Source organism: Myotis yumanensis, unplaced genomic scaffold (assembly GCF_028538775.1).
Source record: "Myotis yumanensis isolate MYYU_CA2020_CCGP unplaced genomic scaffold, mMyoYum1.0.hap1 SCAF_10, whole genome shotgun sequence".
Classification (NCBI taxonomy): Eukaryota; Metazoa; Chordata; class Mammalia; order Chiroptera; family Vespertilionidae; genus Myotis; species Myotis yumanensis.
Genome location: NW_027223761.1, coordinates 29,653,644 through 29,674,635, shown reverse-complemented (window position 1 = coordinate 29,674,635; position 20,992 = coordinate 29,653,644). Strand labels below are relative to the sequence as shown.

Sequence of the window (20,992 nt, the reverse complement as noted above, 5' to 3'; positions counted from 1 at the left end):
CTTCACCTGCACATCTCACTGATGGGCTCCTGGGTTCCAGGGGGCTGCCTTGCCTGCAACCTGGCTTTCCGATCATGATCATGAACACTGGCTGCAGGAAAGGCGGCTCCTGGGTCCCGGTGTCCCACCCTGCCTGCAGTATGCAAATTAGCCGCCATCTTTGTTGGCAGTTAATTTGGATATCACGCTGATTAGCCAATGGGAGGTGTATCGAAGGTATGGTCAATTACCATGTCTATCTATTATTAGATAGGATAACACTATAAATTGCCTCTTTTCCCATTTCTATTTTTCCAGTTCCTGTTTATCTTTCCTTGCCTGTTTTAAAAGGTTAGTGTGGCTGGCTAATGTGACATAGGGTACTTACTAGGTAAATTATAGTTATCAGTTCAAGGCCAAGTATTTCAAGAAGACTTTCCAGATCCACTTGTAAAGAAAAAAGCATTCAATAAATAAATTCAGAGGATGATTACAAGAGAAATTTAATGGTAATGTCAGAAACAGTGGCAAGGCATAATTTTCAGACTAATGAGAAAAACTAGAGCAGTCAGATTAAAAACAACCTATTTGAAGAGATTGGGGAATCACTGACACATTCTGAGGCTGAGGCTGAGAGAAGACTAGATACTTTCCAAGCCAGGCAGGGCAGCAGTGAGTCTCAAAGTTACTCCAGACTGATCAGGACAGAGGCTCTCATCCCTGCCCCAGACTGCCTCCCGACATGGCCAGGGTTTCCCCAGGAAGGCTTTCTCCAGGTTCATCCACCTCAGGAGTGTCCTGCAGAGCCCTCTGGAGAACCAGTCTCAGGGTGTGTCTCTGCTTCCACCAACGCTGCCTGAAGGAGCCAACGAAGAAGTAAATGATGGGGTTGGCACAGCTGTTGACACAGGACAGAAGTTCTACCGGTATGGAAAGATCAATGAAGGCATTAAATTTATTTGTAATCCAGAATATGATGAACCAGTTGATGCCGAAGGGCAGGCCACAGAGGAGGAAGACCAGCACTGTGATCACAACGGTCATGTAGAGCCTGGTTGGCGGCACCCGGTTGGAGCCACACAGCAGTCTGGTCATCAGGGCCAGGCTGGACCCAGAGAGAAGCACAAATAACAAAATCAGCCACGCCGCAATGATGAAGTCAAATACCTGACACATGGAAGGGCTGAACAAATGCAAGAGACTCCAAGAGAATTTTTTTTCCAGGATGCTCAGCAGCAGGGACAGGGCCCAGAGCAGGGCACACATGATGGTTGACAGGTGTCTGGGGCGGCGGCAGCGGTACCAGATGGGCCACAGGACAGACAGGCAGCGCTCTGTGCTGATGGCACTGAGAAAGCTCAGGCCTGAGATGTAGGCACAGGTTGATACAGGTGAGAGAGCTCTGTTAAGTACGCTAATGAAAAAAGGAAAGTTGAACATGAAATATAGACTACGTGTAAATTGGTAGCAGAGGAAGAGGAAGTCGGCCCCTGCCAGGTTGAGGATGTAGACAGAGAAGGCGTTCCTGCGCATGCGGAAGCCCAGCAGCCAGAGCACCACCGCGTTCCCTGCCAGTCCCACCAGGGCCACGGTGCAGATCAGCACAGCTGGGGTCAGGGTGGCTTTGTTCCATTTAGCAAGAGCCTGGTCACTTCCATTGGTTGATGTGAGCTCGGTCCCCCAGGCTGTGACAGTCATATTTGTGCTCTCAAACCCTGCAGTGGTGACCCTGGAAGAAAACAAGAGTTTAGCACCTGGTCTGATCAATGATTCTCAGAGTCATCAAGCTGTGGGCTACTGATGTCCCATGTTACAGAGCCAGGAAAGGAGGGTCCAGAGGTTAAGACACTTATGGAAGGCCCAGCCTTGGAGTCCTGGACCTGGATTCAAACCCAGTTCTCCCTCTGACTCTAGAGCCTGGGGTTGCTCTACTGCAACACAAACCTGCTACTGACATGGGGACATTCTGAAGTCCCACCATGCCCCCCTACCACAGCTCCCACTCACTGTCCCGAGGCGATGTCATGTCCCCAGAATGTTCTGAAGAAGGAGATCAATGTCTGGAATAGGATCTGAGAGACCAGGAGAGGGCTCTGGACCCAAGTATTAGTTCTGTCTTCAGCTGGAGTTTCCCCCTCAGCTGCATGAAGTCAGGAAGAGCAGAGATGACCACAGTCCACCCTCATGACTAACGGGCTCATCCACCAAGGAGAAAGACCATGCTTTAGGGACACGAAGGGAATGTGATCTCTTGCTAGGGCAGGTGCGAGGATGGCTGACTGAACTGGTCTCAAAGTGGCTCAGTATGTCAGCTCATCAACACCATCTCATCTCCTGATGACTAAAGGACAATAGCTGATGTCTGCAGACCTCCAGGGCTGCATGTAGCTGCACGTAGCTGCATGTAGCTGCATGTAGCTGCCTCACCCTGGTCCTTTCCCCTTTATAATCTGTCCCCTGTACCTTGCTGTAAGACAGGATTTGAATGCTTGTAAGCACCCTGTCTTCTTGGTTGGCTAGCCTTCTCAATATACACCTTATATGATTCAACCCTGCTTTCGTTATTGTACACAGTGACAGGCAGCCTGAGCCCACCCAGGGGTTTTCCTGGTAATGATGGTATCTCATCAGTGAGATCCTGTCCTTCTGATTTCTGGTTGCTACCAGGAGACTGGAGGGCAGGGAAAAAGAGATTTGGCCTTTTCATCTCCTGGCTCTCTCCCTCTGGGTAGTGTGTTGGCCTGGGCCTGCTCCTCCTCCTGGCTGGTGGTCCTTCCTATTGCTGCTGCTATGATTACAGCTCTGCTCTATCTGTGCACTTGCTCTTTCCTCGGTCCCTTTAAGCCTCGGGGTGGAGACAGTGCTCCTCTATTTCTTTCCTAAGGGTGCTTTCCCATGCATTGTCACTTTCCTTTAAACACGCTCAATAGTCTTTTATGAAACACCGCCCATTTACTCCAGTTTGGGCTGTTTACTCCTGGTACTCTGCCATATCCACAAGAGAAGAGGGGGGGGGGAGTGAAATCTGGGTTAACAACAGTTCTGACTTGGGAAGTAATGCTCACATTTTACTTTGCTCCCTAAATTAATATTTGAGGCAATGTCCTCTCCATGACACCAGATTTGAATGGTTGGAATGAAGGGGAGCCTATGGGGAGATGGATCAGAAGAGAGAAAGGTTCTGGTTGACCCATTTGCATCTCCAACAGTCAGAGTTGTTGCACCCAAAGACACTAGTGGAGAACTTCATGTCTCTTGCTTTTCCCTGAAGGATGCACCAGGACCCCTGCATGTAGTGCCTGGGAACCATGGGGATGGGAACTTAGAGCAAAAACCATAACTGGCTTTGGACATAAATGAGTTCTGGGTATATATTCTTACCTTTCTTTCATTCTTCTGGCCTGAGGTGGAGAGCTGACCTGTGCTGAAGGGGAGAGTCTTCCTGGGATTGAGTGATGCCAGAGACACGTCTCTGCCCTCTAAAGCAGGAGATGTGTGAAGGAGCTGGACTGAAAGCTGGTGACTAAGCAAGGTTTACCAAGATATTGGATAGACCTTGCAATTTCCTGTGCCAGGACTGTGGGCAAGTCAGCGACCAGAGTTGTTTGAGACATGGTCAGTTACTGAGATGTTTCTTATCATTTGCCCCATGTCCACTCACATGTCAGCCACTCCCATCCTACGCCATCCGGTCATCCTCCTGGTAATCACTGTTGTGGAACCTATAGTTGAAGACTGAGCCTGGGGAGCAATGTCAAACAATGTGAGTTTGCATTGTGAAGCTTTAAAACTAAAGAATAAAGTATATCGTAGAGTGATTGAAAGTCCACCATGGCCCAAAACCACTATTCTTGTGTTGTTGTTTTTTAAATTATCACAGCAATATGCATTCTTGTGTATAATTTCCCTCTAAACGAGAGAGAAGTATATACAAGGTGACAGGCTCCCTGAATTCTATTCTTCAAAGTTCAACCAATTCTTACTTCCTTTATTATTAGCTCTGAACCATAAACTTAAAGTTATTTTTTAAAATTTATAAACATTAAGAAGTAGATCAATTGGCATCCCTTTTAAACAGAAGGAGTTCAGCACACATAACATTCTTCTTCCCTCTTCCACTTTATCTAATTTTAAAATTTATTTTCATTTGGTGTCAATATTAAAAATTTAACTCTTATCTCTTATGTTTTCCTTTCATGTGCCTCATGCTACAGTCAAATTAAGTTACTTGTGTACTCTTTTAAAATCCTCATCTGAAGATATGCTTATTGATTTTTTTAGAGAAATGAAGGGAGACAGAGAAACATCGATGTGAGAAACATCAATTGGTGGCCTCTCGGACACACCCCTACTGGGGATCAAACCCTCAACCTAGGTTGAGGCCTGACCTAGAATGGAACTCAAGACCTTTCGGCATATGGAACAATGCTCTCACTAACTGAGCCACACTGGCCAGGGCGAGTTACTTGTTATTTTCTTAATGTCATTTGGATTAGAAACTATTTCAAATATTCAGAAAAGTTCTTCAATGGGTTCATTCAGCAAATCTATAATAATAAAGGTGTAATATGCTAATTAGACTGGACGTCCTTCCGGATAACCTTCTGGATGAAGCTGGGGCTGTGAGGCAAGCCCGGGTCTGAGTGCTGGAAGGGAAGCCTGTGCTGTCAGCTGGGAGAAGGAAGGCCTACTCTTGCACAAATTTTGTGCATCAGGCCTCTAGTATTTAATGAAGATCTTATTATAGACTGAATTGTGTCCCCCAAAGTTTATATGCTGAAGTCTTATTTCAAGCTATCTGGCTAGTTGCAGATAGGGTCTTTAGAGAGGTAAATAAGTTAAAATGAGGTTTCTATAGTGAGTAATTATCTAACATGACTGGCATCCTTATAGGAAGGGGAGATCAGGACACAGATACATGTGAGGACACAAAGAGAAGATACCATCTATAAACCAAGAAGAGAGGCCTCAGAACCTGACAACCTTCCCAATACCTTGATCTCAGAATTTTAGCCTTCAGAATTGTGAGAAAATAAATTTCTGTTGTTTAAGCCACCCAGTCTATGGTACTTTTTATGGCAGCCATAGGAAACTAACATAGACCTAGGCATGTGTCCCAGGCATCATTTCAGGCAATGGAATGTTATTGTTAACAACAACCATAAACTAGAGCAAGGCCTTTTGGAGCTTATCCTCAAAGGTCTGACCGAGCTGTAGAGTGAAAAGAAAGTCTGATGGAGTCTTTGTTTATTAGAAGTTGAGGAGGAGCTGGATCCAGAAAGCCAAATGTAGGAAAACTGATCAATGAAACAAAAGTCTCAGAATTAGACCGAAATGCATATGGGAATTTATTATATGACAAAAAAAATGTATATTAAAGTAGTGGGTGTAACATGAACTATTTGGTGAATGGAATTGGGATCACTGGTGGTCATATAAAATAAAATAAAATAAAATAAATAAAATAAAATAAAATAAAATAAAATAAAATAAAATAAAATAAAGTTGGCCTGGCCAGCTGGCTTGGCTCAGTGCTTGATCATCGACCTGTGAACCAGGAGGTCACAGTTTGATTCCCAGTTCGGGCACATTCCCGGGTTGTGGGCTTGATTCTCAGTGTGGGGCATGCAGGAGGCAGCCAATCAATGATTCTCTCTCCTCATTGATGCTTCTATCTCTCTTTCTTCATCTCTGAAATCAATAAAAATATATTAAAAAGTAAAATAAATAAAGTTGAAAACATACTTTGCATCTGATATTAGGATAAATCCATATATAATCCAAATACTTAAAAATAATGAAACTATATTAGTACCTGGAGAAACCATAGGAAAGTTTTTTTTTCTCTCTCAAAGTTGGGAAAGACTTTCAAAGTGTAGCACAAAATTCAGAAGGCATTAAAGAAAAGATTAATAAGGATGAGAACATATAGAATTTTTTTGGCATGGCATGAACCATCACAATCAAAAGATGAAAAATGAGTTGGGAAAAATATTGGTAACTCATATAAAAGAAAAATTACTAGTTCCCCTATTGTAAAAGTTCCTGTAAAATGATAATTCAAAAATCTAGCAAGCCAATAAGAAAATGATTATAGGTCATAAATTCACAACTTCTCAAAATAAAAATGGCTCTTAAACATATGGAGAGAAACCAAAGTAATAATGACAGAGATGAAAATAATTAAAATTACATAGAATTATATTTTACTCATCTACACTAATAAAAGAGAAACATGGTAATTGGCGTACGACTGCTACCCTTCCCATTGGCTAATCAGCGTATCCTTATGCAAATTAACTGTCAGCCAAGATGCCGGCCGGCAGCCAAGCACTGAAGCGAGCAGGGAGGCTTGCTTCCTCCAGGAACTGCAGACTCCAACGTTCCCCGCCTCACTTGCCGGCCTCTCAACTGCAACTCTAAGCAACTATTACTATGTTGCAAATAAGAAGCTAAACAAAACCGGCTTTCAGTCAGCCCCGGACTGCAACATTGTATCCATGTTTTCAGCAGCGAGGCCTCAGAGCTAAAGCTGGCCCAGAATAAAAAAAAAAAAAAGAAAAAAAAGGAGCGGTTGGGAGCTTCAGTCATTTGCTTCCGGAAAACAGCCCTCAGCCCCTCACCCAGACTGGCCAGGTACCCCAGTGGGGACCCCCTGATCCAGGACACCCTTCAGGGCAAACCAGCCGGCCCCTACCTGTGCACCAGGCCTCTATTCTATATAGTAAAAGGGTAATATGTCTCCCGGCACCGGGATCAGCGTGACAGGGGGCAGTGCCCAAACCCCCTGATCAGCCCTGCTCTGTGCCTGATAGGGAGGAGCTCCCCAATCCCCCAATTGCCCTGCGGCTCTGTGTGTGACAGGGTGCAGCGCACCAACCCCCTGATCGGCCCTGCTCTGTGTGTGACAGGGTAGAACCATAACCTCTCCATCGGCCCTGCCCTGAGTGTGACAGTGGCAGTGCCCCAAGCCCCTGATCGGCCCTGCTCTGTGGGTAATAGAGGGTGGCGCCCCAACCCCCCTCCATAGGCCTTGCTCTGTGTGTGAAAGGGTAGAGCCATAACCTCCCCATTGGCCCTGCCCTGAGTGTGACAAGGTGCAGCGCCCCAACCCTCTGATCCGCCCTGCTCTGTGTGTGACAGGGGGTGGTGCCCCAGCTCCCCTATCGGCCCTACTCTGTGAGTTGCAGGGGGGAGCTCCTCAACCCCCTGATGGGCCCTGCTCTGTGAGTGACAGGGGGCAGCGCCCCAACCCCCCTGATGGACCCTGCTCTGTTAGTGACAGGGGGCAGCGCCCCAACCCCCTGATCGGCCCTGCTCTGTGAGTGACAGGGAGCAGCGCCCCAACCCCCTGATCGGCCCTGCTCTGTGCGTGACAGGGGGTGGTGCCACAACCTCCCCATTGACCCTGCCTTGAGTGTAACAGGGGGCGGTGCCCCAACCCCCCAATCAGTGTACCCTGAGCGTGACTGAGGGTGGCATTGCAACCTCCCGATCCGCCCTGCTCTGTGCATGACGGGGCAGCGCCCCAACTCCCCAATCAGCCCTGCTCTGAGCCTGACCAGGGGCTGCACTTAGGGATTGGGCCTGCCCTCTGCCACCTGGGAGCAGGCCTAAGCCAGCAGGTCATTATCTCCCGAGGGGTCCCAGACTGTGAGAGGGCACAGGCCGGGCTGGGGGACCCTCCCCCCCACCCCCGAGTGCACAAATTTTTGTGCACCGGGCCTCTAGTGGAAATATAAAAGACCAAAACTTTTGGCGGTTGTTGGTGACCAAGTCAGAAGGGAAGGGCAGTTGTGGGCCATAAGGCTGGCAGGGGAGGGCAGTTGGGGGCGACCAGGCCAGTAGGAGAGGGCAGTTGGGAGTGACAAAGCCTACAGGGCAGGGCAATTGGAGGCGATCAGGCTGGCAGGGGAGGGCAGTTGAGGGCAATCAGGTTGGCAGGGGAGCAGTTAGGGGGTGATCAGGCAGGCAGGCAGGCAGGCAAATGATTAGGAGCCAGCAGTCCCAGATTGGGAGAGGGATGTCTGACTGCCAGTTTAGGCCTGATCACACAGAGATTGGGCCTAAACTAGCAGCAGACATCACCCAAGGGGTCCCAGATTGGAGAGGGTGCAAGCCTGGCTGAGGGACATCCTCCTTCCTTGTGCATGAATTTTGTGCACTGGGCCTCTAGTAATTGTATAAATGTGTCTGTGGAGGAGAGGGGTGGGAACCTGTCTGCAGGTGGAAAGGATGGTTTAGGGTAGGAGAATGCAGAGCTCTTCCCTGGCCTGAGAGGAAAGGCAGCTAAGTGAGCACAGAGGCAGTTTGGCTGATAGATTTGGTGTTGGGAGATGGGGACATTCTCAGGAGGGCAGCATGTGAGAGTGATAAAAGAGTGAGGAGGGAGTTTCAGGAGAGAGATGGAGTTTAGTGTTTCCCTTGGAAATTGAGAGGGTAGTTATGGAAAAGGTACCTGATGACTCAGCAGAGCTAAGTGGATACTTGTAGTTTGTAGACATAGATTGAAAGTGAAACCATTGGTTGTGTGTTGTTCTCTGGTTATACTCAGCTCCATGAAAACAGGCATGGACTTAATGGAGAGTTGGACTCAACCAGGGCAAGAGACTTGAACAGACACTTTACCAAAAGAAATACATGGAAGGCAAATAAATATATGAAATAGTTTTGCACCCCTAGCCATTAGGGAAATACAAAATTAAAACCATGACGAGATACTATTACACACTCCTTAGCATGGCTAAAATTAAAAAATACCGATTCCTTCAAATATTGACAAGGCTTTAGGAAAACTGGATCTCTCATAGATTGCTGGTTGGAAAGTAAAATGGTATGGCCATGCTGAAAAACTATACATTTTCTTACAAATTTGGACATATACTTACCATATAAAACAGCAATTATTCCTGGCATTTATTTTAGAGAATGGTAAACTTATGTTCACATGAAAACCTCTATACAGATATTCATTCATAGCAATTTTATTATAATAATCAAACTGGAAACAAATCAAATGTCCTTCCACTTGTGAGTAGTGAAACAAAATGTAATGCATCCATATAAAGAATACGACACAGCAATTTTAAAAACGAACAACAAACTATTGATTAGTGCAACAACTTGGATGAATCTTGAGGTCATTGTGCTGAATGAAAAAAGTCATACTCAAAGGCTGAACACTGTATGATTCCATTTGTACAACATTTTTGAAATGAAAAAAGTATAGAGATGGAGAAGAGATCAGTGGTTGCCAAGAGTTTGGAAGGGGCACAGGTTGGATGTGTCTACAAAGAGTTGTCCAACAGGATTCTTTTGTGACAAAGAAACAGTTCCAAATCTTGAATGTGGCTGTCATTACATGAATCTATACATGTGATAAAATGTCCTAGAATTATGCACAGTAAAAATGTGTGCATGTGAAAATGGGTGAGATCTGAGTAAGATGTGTAGTGTGAATAATTGTATCCTACCCAGGTCAATTTCTTGGTTTTGAAAATGTCCTGTATTTGTGTACGATGTCACCATTGGCAGAGGCTGGGTGACGGGCAGACAGGAACTCTCTGCGGTAATTTTGCAACTTGTTGTTGGTCTATAATTAATCAGATTGAAAAGTTTGTTGGATTTACTAGCTACATGCATATAGCAGTTACCAAGAATGAGAACAAGGTTTATGCTGGAAAGAAGATTGTAAACTAGGCATGTAGTCCATGAGATAATATAATAAGCATTCACACAACCACCATTAAATTTAAGTATATATTAAAATTTTATCATATTTGCTTCCAATATCTCTTTAAAAATAAATAAATAAAATTTTGCAATTATAGCTAAAGGCCTAACTTTCACTCACTGATCTCTTCAGAGCTCTTGAAGTTGATACGCATTATTCTCTCACATGTATAACAGGATGTTAAAATAGCTCGGATCTAAATATCAAGACACTATAGATACTACATCTCAAAAGAGGTACGAGATATCATGCAGAATTTAAATATGAGATTTCTGATAACCGGTTACCAACTCCTATGCCATCATCCATATCAAAGCTGTAAACAAGTAGAGTTGAAGTTTTATATGAGGCTTAAAACATTGAGTTTAATTGAAAGATGAACCATCTCTCCTGCTCCAATGTGGCCTTTTGCAGACAAAAAGACTGTAGTCCAGAAGAGGGTGCATTCTTTTGTTTCTCGCTTCGCACTTCCCCAACCCTTGTCCTCGTTCCACCTGCCTGTTGTTTCTAGATGTGGTTTCAGACCCTGTAGGGTTGAACATATCCTAGAGTCAGTGTCAAGAGAGCAGGACTTTCCTCTTTGGCTTGTCCTGCTTGGGTGACCTTGCTGGTGATGTCTGGACTTGACAGTATTGTAGAGTTGACTCTAACTCATTTTGCAAAACTTATGCCAACTTCTGACACTTCAAGGCCACAAGAGACATGGCTCATTACTCACTGCACTTCAGCCAATGATCCATTAAAAATTTTTTTTTATTGATTTCAGAGAGAGGAAAGGAGAGGGAGAGAGAAATAGAAACATCAGTGATGAGAGAGAATCATTGATTGGCTGCCTCCTGCATGGCCTCCATGGAGAACCGAGACTCCAACCCGAGCATGTGCCCTGACCAGGAATTGATCTGTGTCCTCCTGGTTCATAGGTCAACACTCAAACACTGAGCTACACGGGCTGGGATGATCATTCTTAAGAGAGTTCTAGCAACTATGACCATATATTTGGGGTGTCACGGGGAATGAAACTTATTTGCACACTGGTAACCATTTTCTAAACAACCTTTGTACTTTTAGTAACAACTAGAGGTGGGCATGAAATTTGTGCACTGGGGGTGGGAGGGGTGTCCCTTAGCCCAGCCTGCACCCTCTCCAAACTGGGACCCCTCAGGGGATGTCTGACTGTCAGCAGTTGGACATCCCTCTCACAATCCGGGACTGGTGACTCCCAACCGTTGGCTGCCTGCCTGCCTGATTGGTCCTAACTGCTTCTGTCTGCTTGCCTGATCACCTCCTTACCACTACCCGGCCTGCCCTATGGCCCCCAACTGCCCTCACCTGCCAGCCTGGTCTCCTCCCACTGCCCTCCCCTGCTGGTCTGGTTGCCCCCAACTGCCCTCCCCTACTGGCCCAGTCATCCCCAATTGCCCTCCCCTGCCAGCCTGGTTGCCCTCCCCTGCTGGCCTGGTCCCCCCCCAATTGCCCTCCCCTGCTGGCCTGGTCACTCCTAACTGCCCTCCCTTGCTGGCCTGGTCACCCCTAACTGCCCTCCCCTACTGGCCTGATCACCCACAACTGCCCTCCTCTGCTGGCCATCTTGTGGCGGTGAGCACCGCCATATTTGAGGGCAGAACTGTCAATGAGCATATTCCCTCCTATTGGCTGTGGGTGCCACCACCTTTGTGATGGTGCGAGAGTCAATTAGCATATTCCCACTTTTTTTTTGATAACAGGTGTGGTTTTATTGTGTTCAATGCATCAATAAATGAACTTTAAGCCCGAGCCTGTATATGCCCTAACTTGACTTGCCCAGCCTGGGACCGCCTGCCCCTGCTCACCTCCCTGTTTTGGGAAGGGGCATGCACTGGATGTGGCCCGGCTGTAGGGCTCACCTATGGTAGCGGTGCCCATCAGAAGCCCAGAGAGAAGCACGAAGTGGGCCCAGGAAGTTGTGGGTCATGAGCTCACCTTACAGCATGTTGAGAGTTTAACCATCCTTCTGAGCCCCAACAGTTCTGTCCGCTCCTGAGAAGCTACTACTGTTGGCCTTGTTCTGCTGAGGCATGAGGTAAGAAGGGCTAGAGGAGCACCTTGTCCAGCCTTCACCATGGCAGCATACTAACTTATAACAGGTAATTTATAAATAAAGTCCAGCTAATAGCTGAAAACAACCACAAGAAGGAGTGAAGACCAGCCCCCTGGGGTGTGAAGTTCCCCAGTGGGCACTAAGCAGCCATTCTGGCAAGTAGAGTAGATAGTGCACTCCTGCCCCGTGGCGGAGAGTCCCAGCCTCCAGGGCCGGTAGGCATAGCACCTTGAAGAGGGAGAAGAAACAAAGGAGACAGTCAGCTGGCCCAAAGCCAGGGGCATTATAAAGTCATAGGGCTGGAGAGGATCTGAAGGCCATCTAAGCAACTCCTGTCACTGTACAGATAAGGAAACGAAAGCCCAGAGAGAGAGAAAACCTTGCTGGGTAACAAAGCCCCTTGGTAAATCAGCCCAGTCATCATACCACTCTACCTCAACTAATGAAGCAGGAAGAGGAAGTGAAACAATTGGGGCAGGAGGTCAAGTAGAAAATCACACTTCCCAGGAGGCTGGCTTCTTCCAGCCATGGCACAGATGGGAACAAGGTCAGGGTGCTGGGTGAGGAGGCACCCCTAACACCAGGATGCGCACTCATACATGATACCTGGGCACCCTTCCCCTGGAGTCTAGGCTGGTGCCATAAGTGTTTGTGTGTGTGTGTGGCAGAAGCCCAGAGGTGTGGGACCCATGATCAGAACCAGACCCTAGATGTGGCACTTCTGCGGGGAAGCTCTGCTTCCCAACCATGGCAGGGGGGAGGGACCCTGACCCACATCAGCCCCAGGTCACAGAGGGGTAGATAGGATGGAAGCTGGGGTGGAGGGAGAGACTGGGGGCATTAACCTAGATTACTTGCACTTCCCGGAATTTGGAGGAAGCCAAAGTGGCCCAAGCCCGGAACAGCCCAGCTGCCTGCCCTAGTGGGAGTAGTCTTTCCCTTCAACCCATCCTCCAAAGCCCCAGAAGCTGGACTGGGGTTGGGGAGGTGAAGAAGGGATGGCAGCTCTTCAGCCATCCAAGGAGCTGCTGCCCTTGTTCTTATGGCTGAGAGGGAAGGCGGACTTGGTCTGGGGCTGGGTCATCTTGCTGGCCAGGTAGATGAAGGGCTCCAGGAGGGAGCGGAGGGCAGCCACAGACACCTCCCACAGCTTCACCTTCTCCGACTTGGCCCAATGCTAGGCCACGTCTGGGACCAGCCTGGGGAGGGGCTGCAGGAGATTGGCTGGCTGGTCCTGCCCCCTCGTGGGGTGGATGGGGTGCAATCAGGGCCTGACAGCCACGGGGAGGGGCTGTGGGCCTATTGTGGTGGGGCAGGGTGATCAAGTGCAGGCCTGGGCAGGGGGACAGAGGGTGGTGGGAATAGAGAGGGTGTTTGGCCGGCTGGCCTGCTCTTCTTCTTCTTCTTTTTTTTTTTTTTGCAACTTCACAACTTTTACTTGTGGTGCCTGTGCTATGTCTGAAAAATACCTTCTCCCCCTGCCCGGGACAGGGATGGGGAAGGGGCAGCAAAAAATAGAAGATGTCCCTCCCTATTGCACACAGACCCTATATACAGGCTTACCTGGCCCAGGCCAGCGGGATGGTTGGTACATTCTAGGATCCATGCTCAGGGGCTGGAGGGGTGACTGGTGGCAGCACACATGAGAGGGACCTCTGGGTGACCACTCTGGTCCTGGCTACTGGTCCTGGCACTTCCTGGTCCTCAGTTCCTTTCTGGTCCTGCCTGCAGCCTTGGTCCCCCTACCTGGCTCAGCCTCCCATCTCCATCCTGGCCTCAGATGGCCCCTTGGCTCCTGGGGGCTCTGTCCTCCCCTCCTAACCTGGAGATCTCAAGGGAGGTTATGGCTTCTCAGAGACTCCTCGACAGCCCTATCACTCATGTTCACACAGAGAAGGGGTGCATGTGGCAAAAGCAGCTGTATAAATGCGGGTGCAGGGGCAAGTCCTTGGGGTCACTTGGACAGTTTGCTGATGACGAAGATCAGGGCCACATTCTCATCCTTGTCAGCTTGGAGATTGGACAGGCCCTTCAGCTCCTCTTCCAGTTCAGCAGCCTTGCACTCTAGGGCCCTACACTCAAATCTCGCCAGCTCCAGGATGGCTGGCCTCTCTGCAAAGTGCTCTTGCCTCTGCATGGTGCACTCCAGCTCCACCTTGAGCTGCTCCAGCCACAGCGAGGTCTGGGTCAGGGCTTCACGAAGTCTCTCGTTCTCAATGCGCAGCTTTGTGTAGAGCTTCCTGAAGCTCCCTCAGGCTCTTCCAATTTGGGCTGGGGTTCTGGGTTTAGGTCCTGCTGCCTCTGGAGGGCAAGGGCTGGATTCTGGGCTGATGTCCACTGGCTTCACCTTCTCCTCCTTCACAGGCCCTCTCCTCTCATTGCCAACTCTGCAGTGCTCCCTGGAGACCTGTGGTCCCTGTCCCTGCCCCTCAGGCACCTCTACTCTCTGGGCAGGGCCATCAGAATTCTCAGCCCCAGGGACTCGGGGCAGCTAGGAAGGGTCCAGGCTCTGTGCACCCTGCTCTTGATGGGGATGGGAGAGTCTGATCAGGGGAATGCCGGCATGGGGGACGGGCTGTGAGGTGGGCTGCTCGCCCCACCTCCTGATCAGGCAGTTTGCTGGCTACAGTGGGCATCATAGCAATTGGCCCAATCAGTGCCATCTTCTGCCCGCTGGCCAGTCCCCAGTCACAACACCACCTCCAACACTATCAGGCAGTTGGGATCACCAGCTCACGGTGCCTGCTTTCCCACAGGCCTGAGCCCCCAAGCAGCTCTTGGCTCCTCGCTCCGGCGGAAGCCTTCAGTCTCTGGCCAGAGCTGCTCCTGTAGCTCCTTCTGCCCCCCACCCTCCCCTCATAGCTTGATCACTGCTTCACCTGCAGACCTCACTGACGGGCTCCTGGGTTCCAGGGGGCTGCCTTGCCTGCAGCCTGGCTTTCTGATCATGATCATGAACACTGGCCGCAGGAAAGGCGGCTCCTGGGTCCCGGTGTCCCACCCTGCCTGCAGTATGCAAATTAGCCGCCACCTTTTTGGCAGTTAATTTGGATATCACGCTGATTAGCCAATGGGAGGTGTATCGAAGGTATGGCCAATTACCATGTCTATCTATTATTAGATAGGATAACACTATAAATTGCCTCTTTTCCCATTTCTATTTTTCCAGTTCCTGTTTAACTTTCCTTGCCTGTTTTAAAAGGTTAGTGTGGCTGGCTAATGTGACATAGGGCACTTACTAGGTAAATTATAGTTATCAATTCAAGGCCAAGTATTTCAAGAAGACTTTTCAGATCCACGTGTAAAGAAAAAGCATTCAATAAGTAAATTCAGAGGATGATTACATGAGAAATTTAATGGTAATGTCAGAAATGGTGGCAAGGCGTAATTTTCAGACTAATGAGAAAAACTAGAGCAGTCAGATTAAAAACAACCTATTTGAAGAGATTGGGGAATCACTGACACATTCTGAGGCTGAGGCTGAGAGAAGACTAGATACTTTCCCAGCCTGGCAGAGCAGCAGTGAGTCTCAAAGTTACTCCAGACTGATCAGGACAGAGGCTCTCATCCCTGCTCCAGACTGCCTCCCGACATGGCCAGGGTTTCCCCAGGAAGGCTTTCTCCAGGTTCATCCACCTCAGGAGTGTCCTGCAGAGCCCTCTGGAGAACCAGTCTCAGGGTGTGTCTCTGCTTCCACCATCGCTGCCTGAAGGAGCCAACGAAGAAGTAAATGATGGGGTTGGCACAGCTGTTGACACAGGACAGAAGTACTACCATTATGGAAAGATCAAAGAAGGCATTAGATTCATTTGGAAACCAGAATATGATGAACCAGTAGATGCCGAAGGGCAGGCCACAGAGGAGGAAGACCAGCACTGTGATCACAACGGTCATGTAGAGCCTGGTGGGCGGCACCCGGTTGGAGCCACACAGCAGTCTGGTAATCAGGGCCAGGCTGGACCCAGAGAGAAGCAAAAATAACAAAACCAGCCATGCCGCAGCGATGAAGTCAAATACCCGACACATGGAAAGGCTTAATAAATCCAACAGAATCCAAGAGAAATTTTTATCCAGGATGCTCAGCAGCAGCGACAGGGCCCAGAGCAGGGCACACATGATGGTTGACAGGTATCTGGGGCGGCGGCAGCGGTACCAGATGGGCCACAGGACAGACAGGCAGCGCTCTGTGCTGATGGCGCTGAGAAAGCTCAGGCCTGAGATGTAGGCAAAGGTTGACACAGGCGAGAGAAATCTGATAATTACTCTAACGACAAAATAAAACCTAAAAACGAAAGCTAGACTCTGTATAAATCGGTAGCAGAGGAAGAGGAAGTCGGCCCCTGCCAGGTTGAGGACGTAGACGGAGAAGGCGTTCCTGCGCATGCGGAAGCCCAGCAGCCAGAGCACCACCGCGTTCCCTGCCAGCCCCACCATGGCCACGGTGCAGATCAGCACAGCTTGGATCAGGGTGGCTTTGTTCTAATTAGAAGGAGCCTGGTCACTTCCATTGGTTGGTGTGAGCTCGGTCCCCCAGACTGTGACAGTCATATTTGTGCTCTCAAACCCTGCAGTGGTGACCCTGGAAGAAAACAAGAGTTGGGCACTGGTATGATCAATGATTCTCAGAGCCATCATGCTGTGGGCTATTGCTGTCCCATGTTACAGAACCAGGAAAGGAGGGTCCAGAGGTTAAGATACTTATGGAAGGCCCAGTCTTGGAGTCCTGGACCTGGATTCAAACCCAGTTCTCCCTCTGACTCTAGAGCCTGGGCTTGCTCTATTGCAACACAAACCTGCTACTGACATGGGGACATTCTGTAGTCCCACCATGCCCCCCTACCACAGCTCCCACTCACTGTCCAGAGGCGATGTCATGTCTCCAGAATGTTCTGAAGAAGGAGATCAATGTCTGGAATAGAATCTGAGAGACAGGGAGAGGGCTCTGGACCCAAGTATTAGTTCTGTCCTCAGCTGGAGTTCCCCCCTCAGCTGCATAAAGTCAGGAAGAGCAGAGATAACCACAGTCCACCCTCATGACTAACGGGCCCATCCACCAAGGAGAAAGACCATGCTTTAGGGACATGAAGGGAATTTGATCTCTTGCTAGTGCAGGTGTGAGGATGACTGCGTGAACTGGGCTCAAAGTGGCTCAGTATGTCAGCTCATCAACATCATCTCATCTCCTGATGACTAAAGGACAATAGCTGATGTCTGCAGACCTCCAGGGCTGCATGTAGCTGCATTCTGTTCCCAGCCTCACCCTGGTCCTTTCCCCTTTATAATCCTGTCCCCTGTACCTTGCTGTAAGACAGGATTTGAATGCTTGTAAGCACCCTGTCTTCTTGGTTGGCTAGCCTTCTCAATATACACCTTATATGATTCAACCCTGCTTTCGTTATTGGACACAGTGACAGGCAGCCTGAGCCCACCCAGGGTTTTCCTGGTAATGATGGTATCTCATCAGTGAGATCCTGTCCTTCTGATTTCTGGTTGCTACCAGGAGACTGGAGGGCAGGGAAAAAGAGATTTGGCCTTTTCATCTCCTGGCTCTCTCCCTCTGGGCAGTGTGTTGGCCTGGGCCTGCTCCTCCTCCTGGCTGGTGGTCCTTCCTATTGCTGCTGCTATGATTACAGCTCTGCTCTGTCTGTGCACTTGCTCTTTCCCAGGTCCCTTTAAGGCTCAGGGTGAAAAAAGTTCTCCTCTATTTCTTTCCTAAGGGTGCTTCACCATGCATTGTCACTTTCCTTTAAAGCCGCTCAATAGTCCCTCATGAAACAACCCCTATTTACCCCAGTTGGTCTGTTTACTCCTGGCACTCTGCCATATCCACAAGAGAAGAGGGAAAAAAGGAAACAAGTGAAATCTGGGTTAACAACAGTTCTGACTTGGGAAGCAATGCTCACATTTTACTTTGCTCCCTAAATTAATATTTGAGGCAATGTCCTCTCCATGACACCAGATTTGAATGGTTGGAATGAAGGGGAGCCTGTTGGGAAATGGATCAGAAGAGAGAAAGGTTCTTGTTGACTCATTTGCATCTCCAACAGTCAGAGTTGTTGCACCCAACACTAGACACTAGGGGAGAGCTTCATGTCTCCTGCTTTTCCCTGAAGGATGCACCAGGACCCCTGCATGTAGAGCCTGGGAACCATGGGGATGGGAACTTAGAGCAAAAACCATAACTGGCTTTGGACATAAATGAGTTCTGGGTATATATTCTTACCTTTCTTCCATTCTTCTGGCCTGAGGTGGAGAGCTGACCTGTGCTGAAGGGGAGAGTCTTCCAGGGATTGAGTGATGCCAGAGACACGTCTCTGCCCTCTAAATCAGGAGATGTGTGAAGGAGCTGGACTGAAAGCTGGTGACTAAGCAAGGTTTATCAAGATATTAGACAGACCTTGCAATTTCCTGTGCAAGGACTGTGGGCAAGTCAGAGACCAGAGCTGTTTGAGACATGGTCAGTTACTGAGATGTTTCTTATCATTTGCTCCATGTCCACTCACATGTCAGCCACTCCCATCCTACGCCATCCGGTCATCCTCCTGGTTATCACTGTTGTGGAACCTATAGTTGAAGACTGAGCCAGGGGAGCAGTGTCAAACAATATGAGTTTGCATTGTGAAGCTTTAAAACTAAAGAATAAAGTATATCGTAGAGTGATTGAAAGTCCACCATGGCCAAAACCCACTTTTCTTGTGTGTTTTTTTAAATTATCACAGCAATATGCATTCTTGTGTATAATTTCCCTCCAAATGATAGAGAAGTATACACAAGGTGACAGGCTCCCTGAATTCTATTCTTCAAAGTTCAACCAATTCTTACTTCCTTTATTATTAGCTCTGAGCCGTAAACTTAAAGTTATTTTTTTTAATTTATAAACATTAAGAAGTAGATCAATTGGCATCCTTTTTAAACAGAAGGAGTTCAGCACACATAACATTCTTCTTCCCTCTTCCACTTTATCTAATTTTAAAATTTATTTTTATTTGGTGTAAATATTAGAAATTTAACTCTTATCTCTTATGTTTTCCTTTCATGTGCCTCATGCTACAGTCACATTAAGTTACTTGTGTACTCTTTTAAAATCCTCATCTGAAGATACGCTTATTGATTTTTTTACAGAGATGAAGGGAGACAGAGAAACATCGATGTGAGAAAAATCAATTGGTTGCCTCTTGGACACACCCCAACTGGGGATCAAACCCTCAACCTAGGTTGAGGCCTGCCCTAGAATTGAACCCAAGACCTTTTGGCATATGGACAATGCTCCAACTAACTGAGCCACACTGGCCAGGGTGAGTTACTTGTTATTTTTTAAGTGTCATTTGGATTAGAAACTATTTGAAATATTCAGAAAAGTTCTTCAATGCATTTATTCAGCAAATCTATAATAATAAAAGCATAATATGATAATTAGACTGGACGTCCTTCCGGATGACCTTCTGGAAGAAGCTGGGGCTTCGAGGGAACCCCGGGTCCGAGTGCTGGAAGGGATGCCAGTGCTGGCAGCTGGGAGAAGGAAGGCCTACTCTTGCACGAATTTTGTGCATCAGGCCTCTAGTATTTAATAAAGATCTTATTATGTTACAGAAGAGCAAAGAAATACCAAGCACACTTCCTAGAGAAAAGGAGGGACCCGTTTATTGACACTAGTGGACTCCAGGATTAATTTCCAAATCAGTGTGAAATAACACACAGAGGCTTTGCTTTTTATAACCTTCTGGGGTCTTTGTCTTGCAGATATGGTTTCACCCTCTTTCATGGGCTTACAGGAAGGCCCCCAGGTGTTGATGATCTGTCCTGGAGCCAGTGATAACGACCTTCCCTCCCCACCCCAGGGCAGTGCATTGTTCACATTTATTATGGCGTGACAGGCCTTGCAAGACCAGTTGTGGGCTTGATCCTCAGTGTGGGGCATGCAGGAGGCAGCCAATCAATGATTCTCTCTCCTCATTGATGTTTCTCTCTCTCTTCATCTCTGAAATCAATAAAAATATATTAAAAATTAAAATAAGTACAGTTGAAAACATACTTTGCATCTGATATTAGGATAAATCCATATATAATCCAAATACTTAAAAATAAATCATGAAACTTTATTAGTACCTGGAGAAACCATAGGAAAGTTTTTTTTTCTTCCCAATGTTCGGAAAGACTTTCAAAGTGTAGCACAAAATTCAGAAGGCATTAAAGAAAAGATTAATAAGGATGAGAACATATAGAATTTTTTTGGTATGGCATGAACCATCACAATCAAAAGATGAAAAATGAGTTGGGAAAATATTGGTAACTCATATAAAAGAAAAATTACTAGTTCCCCTATTTGTAAAAGTTCCTGTAAAATGATAATTCAAAATCTAACAAGCCAATAAGAAAGTGATTATAGGTCATAAATGCACAACTTCTCAAAATAAAAATGGCTCTTAAACATATGGAGAGAAACCAAAGTAATAATAACAGAGATGAAAATTAAAATTACATAGAGTTATATTTTACTCAAAGAAATATAAAAGACCAAAACTTTTGGCAGTTATTGGTCACCAGATCAGCAGGGGAGGGCAGATGGGGGCCATAAAGCTGGCAGGGGAGGGCAGTTGGGGGCGACCAGGCCAGCAGGAGAAGGCATTTGGGATTGACGAGGCCTGCAGGGCAGGGCAATTGGGGGCGATCAGGCTGGCAGGGGAGGGCAGTTGGGGGTGATTGGGCTGGCAGGGGAGTGGTTAGAGGGGAATCAGGCAGGCAGGCAGGCAAACGATTAGGAGCCAGCAGTCCCAGATTGTGAGAGGCATGTCTGACTGACATTTTAGGCCTGATCACACAGGGATTGAGCCTAAACTGGCAGCAGACATCACCCAAGGGGTTCCAGATTGGAGAGGGTATAGGCCGGGCTGAGGGACATCCTCCCTCCCTGTGCATGAATTTCATGCACTGGGCCTCTAGTAATTGTATAAGTGTGTCTGTGGAGGAGAGGGGTGGGAACCTGTCTGCAGGTGGAAAGGATGGTTTAGGGTAGGAGAATGCAGAGCTCTTCCCTGGCCTGCGAGAAAGGCAGCTAAGTGAGCACAGAGGCAGTTTGGCTGATAGATTTGGTGTCGGGAGATGGGACATTCTCAGGAGGGCAGCATGTGAGAGTGATAAAAGAGTGAGGAGGGGGTTTCAGGAGAGAGATGGAGTTTAGTGTTTCCCTTGGAAATTGAGAGGGT

The 20,992-nt window shown here is 47.7% G+C and overlaps 1 protein-coding gene and 2 pseudogenes across 1 annotated transcript; all 3 read right to left on the bottom strand.

Annotated features, from left to right (window-relative positions):
* Positions 1 to 693: 693 nt before the first annotated feature.
* Positions 694 to 9,866, bottom strand: LOC139018355 (mas-related G-protein coupled receptor member X2-like). The gene is made up of 3 exons (XM_070426986.1): positions 9,833 to 9,866; positions 3,663 to 3,720; positions 694 to 1,738 (listed from the first exon to the last, which is right to left on the bottom strand). The coding sequence occupies exons 1-3, from the start codon at positions 9,864 to 9,866 to the stop codon at positions 694 to 696; spliced, it is 1,137 nt and encodes a 378-aa protein (XP_070283087.1).
* A 3,877-nt stretch (positions 9,867 to 13,743) lies between these two features.
* LOC139018354 (protein phosphatase 1 regulatory subunit 12C pseudogene) lies at positions 13,744 to 14,452 on the bottom strand (annotated as a pseudogene).
* A 901-nt stretch (positions 14,453 to 15,353) lies between these two features.
* Positions 15,354 to 18,068, bottom strand: LOC139018015 (mas-related G-protein coupled receptor member X2-like; annotated as a pseudogene).
* Positions 18,069 to 20,992: the final 2,924 nt, after the last annotated feature.

Excerpts from the sequence above, each read along its gene's own strand:
- LOC139018355 (XM_070426986.1), bottom strand. The coding sequence starts at position 9,866 with ATGCGTATCAACTTCAAGAGCTCTGAAGAGATCA. Across the intron at positions 3,721-9,832 it reads CAAGAGCTCTGAAGAGATCA|GCTCAGTCTTCAACTATAGG; the intron begins GTGAGTGAAAGT and ends ATTGCTCCCCAG. Across the intron at positions 1,739-3,662 it reads CAGGAGGATGACCGGATGGC|ACCAGGTGCTAAACTCTTGT; the intron begins GTAGGATGGGAG and ends ATCATTGATCAG.